Here is a 13,349-nt window from a genome sequence, read left to right as displayed (position 1 = left end):
GTGTTTGCCAGGGTCCAGCAGCATGAGCATCCCCTGGAGCACGAGAACACATTCCGATCCCACCCCAGAACTTCTGGGTCAGAATATGCACCTTTCTAAGATACCTGAGTGATGCTGCTGCTGTACACTCGGTTCGAGGAACATGGAGAGATCATTCTGCCCTCACAACTAGTGACCAGCATCAGTCATGGTCCAGGGGAGAAGAGGGACTGCCTGCCCACTTCCAGTGCTACCTGCTAGCTTCAGGGGGTGGGCAACTCCAAGTTCTGCTCACCCATCCCTCCCCCGCCCACTACTCCTGCGTGGGCACGGAATGGCAGGCAGAGGACAAAAGTTACTCCTCACAGGTTCACAGGCCTGGAGGCTACACTCAGTTGAGGCTTCAGAGTAGGAGTATCAAATGACTTTATTACAAAACTTAAGCTATTTATTGATCATTCAACTTTTCTAAAAAACACAAACGTGAGAATAAAATAAACACACCCAAGACTCACTAGCCCTTGCAGGATAAGCAGCAGCCCTGGACAGACAGCCTGCAGATGTTTTTCTTTCTACCTGATGTCTGCACTTCCTCACACATTCTATGGTCCCATGTGTTGTCACCTCTTACAGAGGAAAGGAAACCGAAGTTACAAGATTCATGTACAAGAGGGTCATGACAACTTTCGAGCTAGTTGGTGCTGACAGCTTATACATTCTAGTTGACAAATAAGCACTAATTCCTACTCCATGCTAACCTTTACTGTCATTCTTTGAAATTGTGTCTTTGGAACTGGTTACGTTCCTTCACTGTAGCTACAGCCCCTCTAGGGATCCCCGAGCACAAACCCTAAAATCCACACAGTCTCCCAAGTTCAAGTATAAAGGTTTGTTTCAGGACAACCCCAGACTGATGTAGTGTTTCTTTATATCTCTGTAGTGTCTACTGGGTGTCACCCCCTTTGGCAGGCTGACCAGACGGCAGCACAGTGAGGGGGCACACACGGTCCACTCTGTTATTGCCTGTTCAATCTGGACACTGCCCCACGGTCAAGGCTGAACGCTGAAATCAGTGACGCCCTCAGCCTGTCTTCATTCTGAAGTTTTCCTCTTAAGTAACTGAATCCATTTCTTCATGGTTAATTCAGTGGAGCTTCCAAAAGGTGTCAGACATATTCTAAAAAGAGAATCAGATCAAGATGCTTTTTGATAAGAGACTACATTTAATTTTATGTTCCTAAAGGAATTTACAATTAAACTAGAAAGACTGATAATGTTTTATACTCCATAATGGAATTGAGTTTTTCCCCCAGTACAGGTACAAATAGACAATCCCCCTCTTAAGGCAGTGCTCCACCCGAGCTTTGTGCTCTTGCTCTGTTCACTCACTGATGCTTTCCTATCAAAAATAATAAACATCTTAATGAATCTGACAAACAGAACACCAAAATGGAATGAGGGAACAGGTTACTAACAGTGGCTAGATAAGAATCCACTGCTTACCAGCTGGTTACTGCTCATACTTACTAATGTTTCAAAGCCTGCAAAAAGCATTGCTTTGTGCATCTATAGCTGACTTTAAGATTAAATTAAATCCCAAATGTAACAGGAAGGGGCATGCGCATAACAGAAGAATCCCATGGTTGTTGACAGCGGTAAACGCCAATCTCTAAATACAAGGAAATCCAGCAGGGCTTAAAGCAGACTGTGAGTCCCATTTAAGATGCCGTTTTCGAATGCACTGTTTGACTTTATATTTAAACTGCAAACCCAAGTTTAACTCATGTCCCGGTATGAGACTCGTTGAGAAAAATAGGACTTTCATTTGAATTTCTCTTGTGTACAGCAACCATCCCTGTTGGTTTCTAATGAAGCATCTATTCACAGCTTAAATGTTTAGCTCTGGCAGCACAGAAGATCATACTAACACAGGAGAATGCTACTCATGAGTTCTCAGTAAAAAATGACTCTTGAACAGTAGGTGAAGTCTCTCTGCAGTAAATGCTTTTCTGAATATATAAAGAACATGATCCCCAATAGTGGCTTACCCCTTTTCTATCCATTTTATACATCTATAAGCCAGAGACGAATGCTCCTGGACAAAAGACGGGATACTGGACCTTAGGAAGCATCCTGGGAGGGAGCTGGGGGGTCCTGGCTCTCAGGCTCTGGAGGGGGCGCTGGCACGGCTTCTTTCTTCTTGGCTGCCAGGAACTCGTGAATTGCTCTTTCTATCTGTGGTCTGAAGATGTGGTTTAGTTTGGGATCCACCACTTGAGAAATGATTCTGTCCACTCCAGCTTCCAACATCCCTGACCTTGTGGAGACAAACAGACCATTCTTTGAAGGTCTGTGCACCCTTCCCCCAGCCACCCATTTGCACCATGCGTACCTGCAGTACGATACCAAAACTGGAAAAATGACACCAGTTCGATCCAACCTTACTTGGTTTTCACACACGTAGCTGCACTCCGTTGTGTGTTTGCACAGGTAGCTCTGTGCCATTTTACCACCCGAGTGACTTCAGGTAACCACCACCATAATGAAGGTCTTAGTTCCACCACCACAGCATCCCCTGGGGCTACCCCTTTGGGGTCACACTCACCCTCCTCCTCCTGTCCCTAAGCCCTAGGCAACCCCTCATCTTGTCTACATTGCTGTCACTGTTTGTTCACCAGTGTTACATATATGGAATCAGCACCACGCATCTTTCTGATACTGGCTTTTTTCACTCAGCATAAGTCCTCGATATTTCTATTTCTAAAGAGGTAGGCTTCACAAGCTTTTAGATATTCCGGGAGAGTTCAGTGGATCAAGACCTGAACACAAGTGCTAGTGATAAGAGCAAAAAAAGATCACGAGCAAATTAGAAAAAGCCAGATGCCATGGCCCGCCTCCGCTGCGGTGCCCAGTTGACACCGAGAAGTCACTGGGTGACTAGCATGGCACCGTACTAAGGTTCAGGCTGTGACCGTGACAGACGTACTTTAATAAGCCTCCATGCCTTCCTAAAAGCTGCTGTTACACTCCAGACCTCTCGCCCAAGATCCAAACACTGATATCTTGGTATAAAACTCCCACGTATGGGCCAACTACACTGAAAACTTCAAGCAGCAGGGAATTATGTTTCGGAATTTGGAGCATCTTTTGATGTACCCGGTGGAGTTTACACAGGAGGCCTACGGAGGATGGATAAACTAGCAAGAATGTCAGTTGAGTCCTTTGCTTACTTGAACCTTAACTTTAAGAAAGGGGTGGACTGCTGCAACTTGTGCATGGGATTTGCTGTAAAGTACCATCCACCTTGACCAAATAATGACGCGCATCAGCTTTCTTGTACATCATGCTGGGATCACCACCTTTTCACTCTTAATTCTAATTACTTACTGAACCACACTCTGCCTCAGACCATTTCGCAACTGGTTTTTGTTCATTGTAGGATTCCATTCCTGCTTGTCCAGATGTGTTGACACAAAATTATCCACCTTCTGCCTCAAGTTTTGGTAAGCTGGCTGAAACATTAAAAAGAAGAGGCAAGGTAAGAAGTTACACGCACCAAAATTTTAGAGGTCAGTCATTTAAGAATACTGCTTTCCACAGAAATGTAGATGTTTCAAATCCTTGAAGACACTTCCAGCATGACGATGAAGATGGCTCTGTAGTACAGTAGAGCATGAATTAACTAGCAACCAAGGGCTTACTTTATGGTGGGCAGGCACAAGACGAGATGCATCATCCCATTTACTTTCCAAGTAATGGTACAGGGAGGTTCTATTACCTCTCTCCTGCCCCCATTGTAGAGATTAGAAATTTATGCTTAGAAAAAGTAAACAACTTGCCCACATGGCCAAAATGTGGCAAAGCCAAGGTTAGACCTAGACTGTTTCTGAATCAGAGGAACTGGGTTCTAGCCTGGCACCATCACTAACCAGCTGTCTGACTTTCAACAAGTCACCAACCTTTCAGCTTCAGTTATTTCCATTTGTAAACCTGAAATATTACTGTCCCCCACTTACCTCGCAGGGTATCCTCAGCAATAAATAAGGGCTCAGGAAAGCCCACTGCATAAAATGAAGGGCTACCCAAACCTCAGCATGATGTGAGAATGGAGACTGAAGTCAAAGCCTATGGAACACCGGGAAAAGCTGAGGGGAAGCACACTTTAAGTCCAAAAATGGAGCTTGAGGCTCTTATTGGCTCATAGTCGGTTTTAGACCCAACTATGATCACAACAAAATTAGAAGGAACTTGGTGAATACATGGAATATGTATTCTCAGCCTCTAAGACCTTCTGGTATGATCAGCTGCTCTTCTTCAAACCAGGTATAATAGTGTGCATTGCTATTAGGCATCACCCCTGCTCCCCTCTGCCTGGGCAGAGATTGCTTCCCTACCCCAATGATGCTGAGTTTTAGCAATGCGACACGGTCTGGTCAATGGGGTGCTAGTGACAAGAGGCCTTAAATGTGATCGTCCTCTGTCTGGCTTGGTTCTTGTGCTCTGGTGACCCTCTATAACGGCATGTCCTGGGACCTAAGGTGAGTTTATATGTAGCCAAGTTAAACCCAAGCCCAGGCCACCTGAACCTCCCAGCGGAAGCCTACTAGATTAGTAGATTAGTAGATTAGCTGAACTTTAGCTGACCTGCAGCCCTATCAGCATGAGAATGGATGCTTATCATAAGTCACCGTGATCTGGTTTATTATGCAGTGTTACTGTGGCAAAAATTTCCTAGCAGTCAGGTAAATGAAATCGACAAAAAAAAATCATCAGGCTTCAACTCTATAGGTGGACTCTTCCAAAAGGCCAAGAGAACTGACTCACAAACACCCATGTACTATCTACCTAGCAACTCCTCCTTCCTCTCCTCACAAGGGTAGGACAGAGGGTGCCTGACCCATGCTAAGACAATGCTGATGTTCCCTGGGATTTTTTGAACAAGAATCGAGAGTCCTTTTCTAGAGGAAGAAGATGTAAGATGTAATCAAAATACTAGTGACCAAATGGATGACTCTGCTCTGCAGTGACAATAAAATAGTTATTATAAAGAGCAGAAATGAAAGATAGCCCTTGAGGAGCATCCCCGGTTCCAAATGCATCCCTACTCTTCTGACAGTTTGTATCAGTCCTTTCTTGGGGTGCCCAAGTCAAGAGATTCACCACTTTGCTTAAAGAAACTAGAATTAATTTGTCACTTGGAACTATGCATCCTGATACTATACTTTATACTATTCAAAATAAGTCACCTGGTTTGAAATAATAGTTACTGTTTACCGAAAAAGGACAAAGGACAGCAAATGTCACCACCAAACCTGAACAGATCTTGACAACATAGAACAATCCCTTCAGTTCTTGAAGTGAAAGGACAGACTGTGCCTGCCATTAACATTTTACTGCATTATCTATCCCTCACTTGATTCACTTATCGGTTTGTTCTGTATTTATTTGTACTTTGGGTGCACTGCAAAGTAAATTACAAACATCATCTGTACACTTTCCCTGAAATATATCAGCAGTTTGGGAAGGGGCCTAAGAATATACATTTCTAACAAGTTCTCAAGTGATGTTGATGCTGCTGATCCAAGAGGCAAACTGAGAACCATGGGGCTAAAGCAACAGTGCCTGAAAACACAGTCTTCCAGAAATAAAACCACCCAGTAACTAATGGAAGGAACATCTAAGGTGTTATGTGGGGAAGGCTCCAACTCTCCTTCCCCCAACAGCTTTACAATACTAATTTTCTTTCTCTCTTTTAAAAATACCATGCATACTACATTGATTTAGCCACACAAAACAAAACATAAGAGATATGAGTGGAGAACTTGTGATGGGAAGTTGAGAACACCCAGAGTCCTGGAAAAGGTGGAAGCTCAGTTGATATGTCCCTGAGAACCTTAAAGAAGGAAAATAAGCACTAAATATTAAGCACTTCTAACACCACATAGTGTATATACCATCTGGTCTACGTGTCAGTTTTCTACCCTAGAGTACAAGCTCTGAGGACTGGTAGTGACTTACTTGTTCCTATGTCCACACAGCCCACATGCTGTAGGCCAATAAATGTTCAATGAATAAATGGAAGATGTCTTTCCCTATCTTTGAGTTGTAATTTTAAGTTCACAATTTTCCTGTTGGGTAGGCAGATTTTCTTAGAGAGGAGAAATCACTTCCCTAGAGGGGCTCAGTCAGTAACAGAGCCTCCTAAACCTACAACCCTAGTCTTGTTAGAAAAGCTTCTGAAACGGGAGAAAATGGAACATTCCAGCAACTACTGTATGTCTGACATTTAACACACCTGACTTCATTGAATCCCCACGACTTTGGCAAGTAACATGAAATAGCATTTTACTAGGGGGTTGACCTATGGCATTAGGATCTAAAATTGACACCAAATCCCCTTTAATCCACGATGGAGTACAAGATAAGGGTTCTGCACCAGTGTACCTTAATTCAACTGGACACTCAAGCCTGCAAATCACTGAGCTAGAGAAAAGGAACAAATTGCTACAACGTTCTGATGATTGTGCAAACCACTCTCCCTCCCCTTCTCCAATGTTAACACACAAAGGTTTGTTACTGAGGGGCTTAAAGAAGTCTCCCCTTGGGAAAGATAGGACCTAGGCTCTGAAACCAGTACTGAATCCCCAAGTTCAGGGAAACGACTGGACCGTCACACAGCTAACAGTGATGGGACTGGGAGCCCAACACACGTGTACACCGCTCAGAAAGCTTCCTGTACTGCCTCAAGCGGCCTAATACCTCACTGCTAGGACTTTTTAAAAAGTATCTTTTATTGTTCTCTCTGCTTTAGAAAAGCCAACCTGCAACCCTGCTGTCTTCACGCCCAGCCCGACGCCGTCGGCCCCGGCTACCTTGGTGTCCACGTCCGCCAGGCAGTCCCGGCGGAAGCTGTCAAACAAGCCCCGGCTCTTGAGCTGCTCCACGATGAGAGCGATGAGCTGTGGGTCGCCGGGAGGCAGTGAGGCCGGGTTGATGGGGCCGCCGCTCCCACCGGCCCCCGTCGCGCCTGTCGCCGACCCCGCCGAGGACTGGCCCGCTCCGCCGCCACCCACCGAGCCCGTGCCCCCGCCGCCTCCGCCGTCCGCCATGGCTGCGCCCTGGGCCCACAAAGGAAACTGAACACGACTTCTTCTCAGGGACAGAGGGCCTGGATCGTGTAGAGGTGGCAGAAGCGCCCAAGAAGGCGGCGACGGGAGAGGAGGGGAGGGAGGGGGAGGGGGCGGGGGCGGGGGCGGCGGCGGCGGCGGCGGCGGCGGCGGCGGCGGCGGAGGCAGGCTCTGATGCAGCGGCGGTAGTAGGAACGGCCTGCTCCATCCCGGGCGCTCTGCAGATGACGTCACCAATGGCCTTTGCATTGTGGGGCGGGAAGTTTTCGGCAGTCATCTCAGCCTTTCTTATAGGTAGAGGTCTGGCTGACGGAAACTACAACTCCCGGCAGGCTCCGGCTCGCTTGGCGCTGGTTTGCGGGGGCAGTGTGGGTATTGTAGGCTCAGGTGCTCGTGATCGCCAGAACCTGCGCCGACATTCTTCGTCCGGTCACTGCAGCGCTCGCTTTGAATCAGCAGGTCCCAACAAGTGCCCGATTGTGAGAATCATCTGTGGGACTGAGTAAAAGTATAAACGGGTTTGTCCCTGAGATGTTCGGATTCGGTATTTCTCGGTCGGGGCCTAGGAATCTGCTTTTAACGTGCACACACACGCCCTCCTTGAACAATAGGAGCCCGGGAAATTTGGGCAACAGCGGACCAATCAAATTTGTATTATGCCAAAATGTGTAGGTACTTTTTACTCCTTCAGATTTTAATAGCAGTGCATACTTATTTTTAAAAATTGGAAAATAACAGAACATTGAGACGAAGAAGATAAAAGTTTTCCCTGAATTTCTTGCGTGTGTGGATTTGGTCCCAGATAATAGACATTGTCAATAATAATGGTGATAATAATAATAATAAACTAATGTTGAGTAACTGGAATATGCCAGGTATGATGCTCAGCCCTTTACACCCACTACTTGACAAGAAACTAAAAAGCAGATACTGTTACTGCTGTTTTACAGATGCAGAAATGGAGACATTTTGTAGCTAGAGGCTGAAGAGGCGGCTTTGAACACAGGTTTTCTGAATACAAATCTTGCAGCGTTTAACAAACCTCCTGAGATCTAGCGGGCCTCACACACTAGGTAAGGCTTTTTATCCTGATTTGTTTTTAGCCGCAGTTCACCATGGGAACCCCGTGGCTGCCACCACTATCCTCTCCTCCTTTCAGCCTTTAGCCTATTATTAGCTCAACTCCTGCCCACCTGGGGCAATTAGGTCAGCTGTTGTTACTTCCTCATCTTATATAAGCAGTGGAGAGGTTGTAAATAATAAATTCTGCAATACTGTTGGTTACTGGGAAGAGGCAGAATAGACAGATCTGGGATGCTCTCCGCGTTAACATTTCCTACTCAAGAGAGTTTAATTCTCAGACTAAATATTCAGGTGTTAGTTTATACTCATTCTTTAACATCCAGCTCAGTCTTTTTCAATTAATGACAAACATTAACGTTAATGACATTCTCTTAATACCTCACCATCCTTGAATTGACCCAATGCCTATTCTGACTAACTGGCTTCACACTTATCACGTTTAGCCCCAGGAGAAGCCCAATTCAGGCTACCTGGGCCCCATGTCCGTTCTCTCCCAAGCTCTCTGATCACTTTCATCAGGCTTTTCTCCATTTTGGCACAGTACACCTTAGTCTCTTTCCTCAGGGAACACTTCTGACCCTCAGACCTAATCTGCCTTTGGTCTCACTGATAAAGACTCTCCGAGCAGACTCTCTCGTAGCAGTTATTATAATTAAAAGTGAATAATTAGTAGACTCATTAGCCACTTTTTTCCCCTACTAGAGTGTAAGCTTTAGGGCTGGGACCACGACTTGTTGTTCATCACTGTATCCCCAGCCTGTGGCACAAAACCTAGTTCAAAGTGAATGTGTAAGTTCCTGTTTCTGGTAGTTTTAGGATAAGGTCAGAGTGTGTGTGTGTGTAAAGGGTGGGTATCACTTAAGCCACAACCTCCAGAAAAGAGAGAGGCATTATAGCAGGAAATGATGGATTAATTTATTGGTCTAATGGGAAAGTGATCCTGGAGATTGGCAGTAGGTGGTTCACCCTTTGGCAATCTCGGTGTGGGGATCCTTGTGTCCTGGTTGGTGGAATTCTGAATCGTGAGAAGATGCTGTACTATATATCTGAGGCCTTGCCTCTGGAATTGATATAAATGGGGTGGGGGTTTGGGGAGCCAAGGTGATCAAGCCTAGGGGAGGCTTATTATTAATCCAGACTTGCAAAAGGAAGCCACCACTTAACATCCAGAATGCTCTCATCCCCAGTCAAGGAATGTGTAATACACAGTGCACTAGGGGGCACCCTTGCTCTGTTAATAATCCAGGACCTTTAGAAATTCTACGGAGATTATTGCTTTAACTTTGGCCCAGGTAGTCTCATTTTCTTTAGGTATTCTTTAGGTAAAAATAATTGTTGAATCTCAGTTTTAAAATTGGTCTCTAACAAGTTTCCCAATCCAGTGACTTGGACATACTAGGTCCTGGAATATTTTATATCAAAGACTGCATAAAAGAGTGGAAACTCCATTAAGCCCAAACCCAGACCTCAAAGGAGAAAGGGCAGGACCTGGAAAGAGTTGAGATCTACAGGTTGCCGAGGGAGATACAAAAAAGCAGCCAAGTGCATGCATGGGCTTTTTGCATCAGGTGGTGCAGGACTGGAATTCTACCTGTCACTTTGGGGCAGTGTGGCTTTGGGAAAGTTGAATCCCCTCTCCAAGCCTCCACTCCTCAGGACCTTGGAGAAGATTAAGCGCCATTTTGGCAATCCATTTAGTATAATTCCTGGTCCTCAGCAAATGTTTAATAACATTTCAGTTGCAGATTTACCTTTGGGTTGGGGGGTTGTTTGATTTACCTCTGTCTCCTCCACTGATCTCTAAATTCCATGACTGGATTGTCTGTTTCATCTAGGACAGTGTCTGGTATATACAGGCTCTTGGAAAATGTATGATTGATGGATGAAAAAAATAATGAATGAGTGAATGGGAAATTTGCTCTTCTAAGTATAGGATAAAGCTGTTGAAGATTTTTGATACTGTCTTCAATCAAATGTCAGAATATAGCCAATATTCAGAGGAGTCAGGTACAGTACAGTAAGTTGTCTGTAATATATGTCTAAATGATCCGTGATTTTTGACTACATGGACTGGGAGACTGGGCCAGGGAGCAGACCCCAAGGTTAGAAGTCAGTCTGTGGGTTGCCTTGGTAACCTTCCAACCACGTAACCCAAGATCCTGGTCCATAAGCAAGAGCATTCCAGAGCCCTAAGAACTGACTCCAAGGCTGCATTTAGACACCACAGCCACTTGAGGTAGACACATTGTTGATTCTTATTCATGTTCATGGTGTGGCCCTTTTTCTTCTTGATCCTGTGTCGTCATCCAGAGAGCTCTGCCAATTCTTAGGCTGGACAGCTGTTCATTTCCTAATTAACAGCATCCAGAGTTTCTCAAGATTGCCTATCTGTAGCGTGTTGGCTACATCTATACCATGTGATCTCGACTGCTTCATTTTGTTTGTTTCTTTCTGAAATTTTCCAGCATATCTAATGACAACATGGATCCAAATATACACTAAAAACCAGGGCTTTAATAAGCAGGAGTCCTTAGCACCAATCAATACAATCACCGCCTTTCCTGCTGAACATGCATCTTAGATAACATTTCAGGCTTTGGTGTTCTTAACACACTGTCATTTCGAATGATTTTTACTAAAGGATTTCTAGTGAAAGAGGCAACCTGAGATCATATTGCGAAAAGAGTGAGAAGTTTGGAATCTGGGTTGGGTTTGGACACAGCACCTCTGCTTATTGGCTGTGTGACTGAGGGTCCTCCATTAACCCATATGAGCCTTGGTTTGCTCATCTGTAAAATAGAGATATTAATACCTACCTTTTGTTGTCCTGAAAATCAGCAATCATATATATGCAGAACCTGGTACATAGTAGACCCTTAACAGCTAACGATATGGTTTTGATACAACATCCTGGTGTACTCGGTTGTAGTCTGTTAGTGGGACAGAAGTCTCAATATGTATTCAGAATTAACATATATGTTACTTTAGTAGTTTTAATCTTGTGATGACCTAGGAAACCACTCAGCCAACCTCTAAATCGGTGAGCTCAGTAAAGTTCATAGTCAAGCCCTCCATGCTATTGCTGCTGGGGTCTGGACCCATCATCTACCTTTGTCGTCATACTTCTAACACTGTCTCTTATTCTCCAGCGACACTCCCTATCTACCTATTTATTTCTACTTACTTTTCCAGTACCCATTCTCCTTCTTTACCAACAGAACCCAATTTTGTTTGAAGCTGCAACGTGCCCTGTTAAAGCGTCCTTCCCTAGATTCCACTGTTGCTAGGAGTGACCGTAGGTCCTGCTTCTGGTCAGAGAGGTATCTGCTGAGGCTCCTGGGAAAGCTTGGCCTTACTGATAGAAGCACCACCCCTTCCTGCTATAGCATGAAGGCACAGCAGTCAGGAAGCAATACCCTGGGGGTCAGTTGGAGCCATGTAACTAGTTCTGGTCAATGACTTGTGAGCAGAAGTGACTTGTGATACTTCTGGGCCAGAACATTTAAATACCAACATGAGACCCTCCAAGAACTCTCTTTGCATCTGCTATGATAACCGGCATGATTTCAGATAGTGGCTGATCTGTCATCCTGGGCCCCAAAGTGAGGAGACATGGAGCGGAGGCCCTGCTCTCTCCTAACAGACATGTACCAGGAGTGAGAAATAAACTTTGGTTGTTTTAAGCCACTGAGCTTTTGGAATTGTTTGTGAATGCAGCATACTCTAGTCCATTCTGATGCAACCCTGAGCACATTCCTCCACTAAGTCCATCATCTGTGGAATAACCGAATGCTAAAAACTCCTGGGTGAGTGAGTGAGTGACTGAATGCCAGGCCCCATCCCTTCAGCTCGTGTCTAGAAATGATTGTACATCAGCCTAGTTTACTCATGTGCCCCCGTGAGATAGCTTCAGTCAGTCCTTCTTCAACTTTGGTGGCCATCCAAATTCTCTGAGGACCTTACTAAAAATGTAGACGCTCCGCCATCCCCCCAAACCTACAGAAGCAGTCCCTAGAGGTGGGTTAAGGCCATCGGCATTTTTAAACAAGTTTCCTGGGAGGTTCTGACAACGGGCCAGGATTGGGGACTGTGGTCTCGCTGGGTGGAAATTTCCAACCCCATCAACAGGCCAGAAAGGGTGGTTATCTTTGGCATGTGGGTTTTCAGCTTCTTGCAGTCATTCCCTCCCCAGGTCTTACTCCCAACCCCCACCCTTGTTCCCAGGTGGCCACTTTGACCTAAAAGCAATTACCTTTGGTAAAGTTTCCCTTGAATATGTCAGTGACATCTCCTCCCTGACCCTTGTATCTCTAATGTGTCAGAAGAAGGGAGTTCAAACAAGGTGGCCAAAAGAGCCTTCTGTGAGAGGCGTCAGCACTTAAACAAACATCTTTCACACACACATCACACAGCGTCATGTGATTGTGCTGCTTCTAAGATAATACAGGCTTGTCACATATGTGATGCATATAAATTCATAAGTGTGCCCCATGCCCTGTGATGTGACCATCAGGCAAAGTTTAAAGCTGTGTGACAGTTGTCTTCTTTGTTCCTTTGGTGTTTCTCTGTGATTGTATATTTAGACTTATTTGGAGAGACTGTAAATTTGAGGATCAGATGGTGAGGCCCAGGGAAATGGCTCTCCTGACATCCCCTTACCCCCACACCATGACGGGTCCAAGAGAGGCAGAAAGAGGCCTGGTGTTGGGTGTCTGGGGCCACTTTCTGTAGCCAGGCTCTGTCAAGGCAAGCAGTGGTCTCTGAGCTGAGGGGAGTCCCTTCCATTTCTGAGAGCAGAGCTGGCTTCAGGGTGTGCTGGGTCTTCATGGAAACACAGCTGAAATTCCAAAGATTTCTGACAGGAGGAGAGGCAGAACAGCAGGTTGCCCCAGGCAGAGGAAGGGAAGTAATATTTATTGAACGCCTACTCTACCTGCCCTGGTGGAAGCTCCTTACCCCCACTACCAGTAGTTGGGCCAAGGGGTCTGCGAGGCAGACACGTTCTTCTCGTTTTACAGATGAGGACACTGAGGTACAGAGAGGGGAAGTCAGAATCAAAGTTCAGACTAGGTCTGCCTGGTTCTAAAGCCTGGGTTCCACCTTTAATAATGTTTTAGGAGGACTGTGACCTCTGGAGACAGGCCGGGGATGGAATTCTGG

The 13,349-nt window shown here is 45.5% G+C and overlaps 1 protein-coding gene across 2 annotated transcripts; it reads right to left on the bottom strand.

Annotated features, from left to right (window-relative positions):
• Positions 1–387: 387 nt before the first annotated feature.
• BOD1 (biorientation of chromosomes in cell division 1) lies at positions 388–7,196 on the bottom strand. Of its 2 annotated transcripts, none has more exons than XR_003609124.2 (4): positions 6,852–7,196; positions 3,367–3,491; positions 2,028–2,296; positions 388–1,156 (listed from the first exon to the last, which is right to left on the bottom strand). XR_003609124.2 is itself a non-coding variant. In XM_028102852.2 (4 exons), the coding sequence occupies exons 1-3, from the start codon at positions 7,086–7,088 to the stop codon at positions 2,101–2,103; spliced, it is 558 nt and encodes a 185-aa protein (XP_027958653.2). In that variant the 5' UTR covers positions 7,089–7,196; the 3' UTR covers positions 388–1,156; position 2,100. The 2 variants fall into 2 exon arrangements, 1 of the variants encoding a protein (XP_027958653.2); XM_028102852.2 differs by having other exon boundaries at positions 2,100–2,296.
• Between the last annotated feature and the right edge of the window lie 6,153 nt (positions 7,197–13,349).

The sequence above is a fragment of the Eumetopias jubatus genome, unplaced genomic scaffold (assembly GCF_037043125.1).
Source record: "Eumetopias jubatus isolate StellerSeaLion01/CBP00866 unplaced genomic scaffold, mEumJub1_p1.0 scaffold_5, whole genome shotgun sequence".
In the NCBI taxonomy this organism is placed as follows: domain Eukaryota; kingdom Metazoa; phylum Chordata; class Mammalia; order Carnivora; family Otariidae; genus Eumetopias; species Eumetopias jubatus.
Note: the sequence above shows the minus strand (reverse complement) of the source record. Positions and strands in the feature narration are given on the sequence as shown.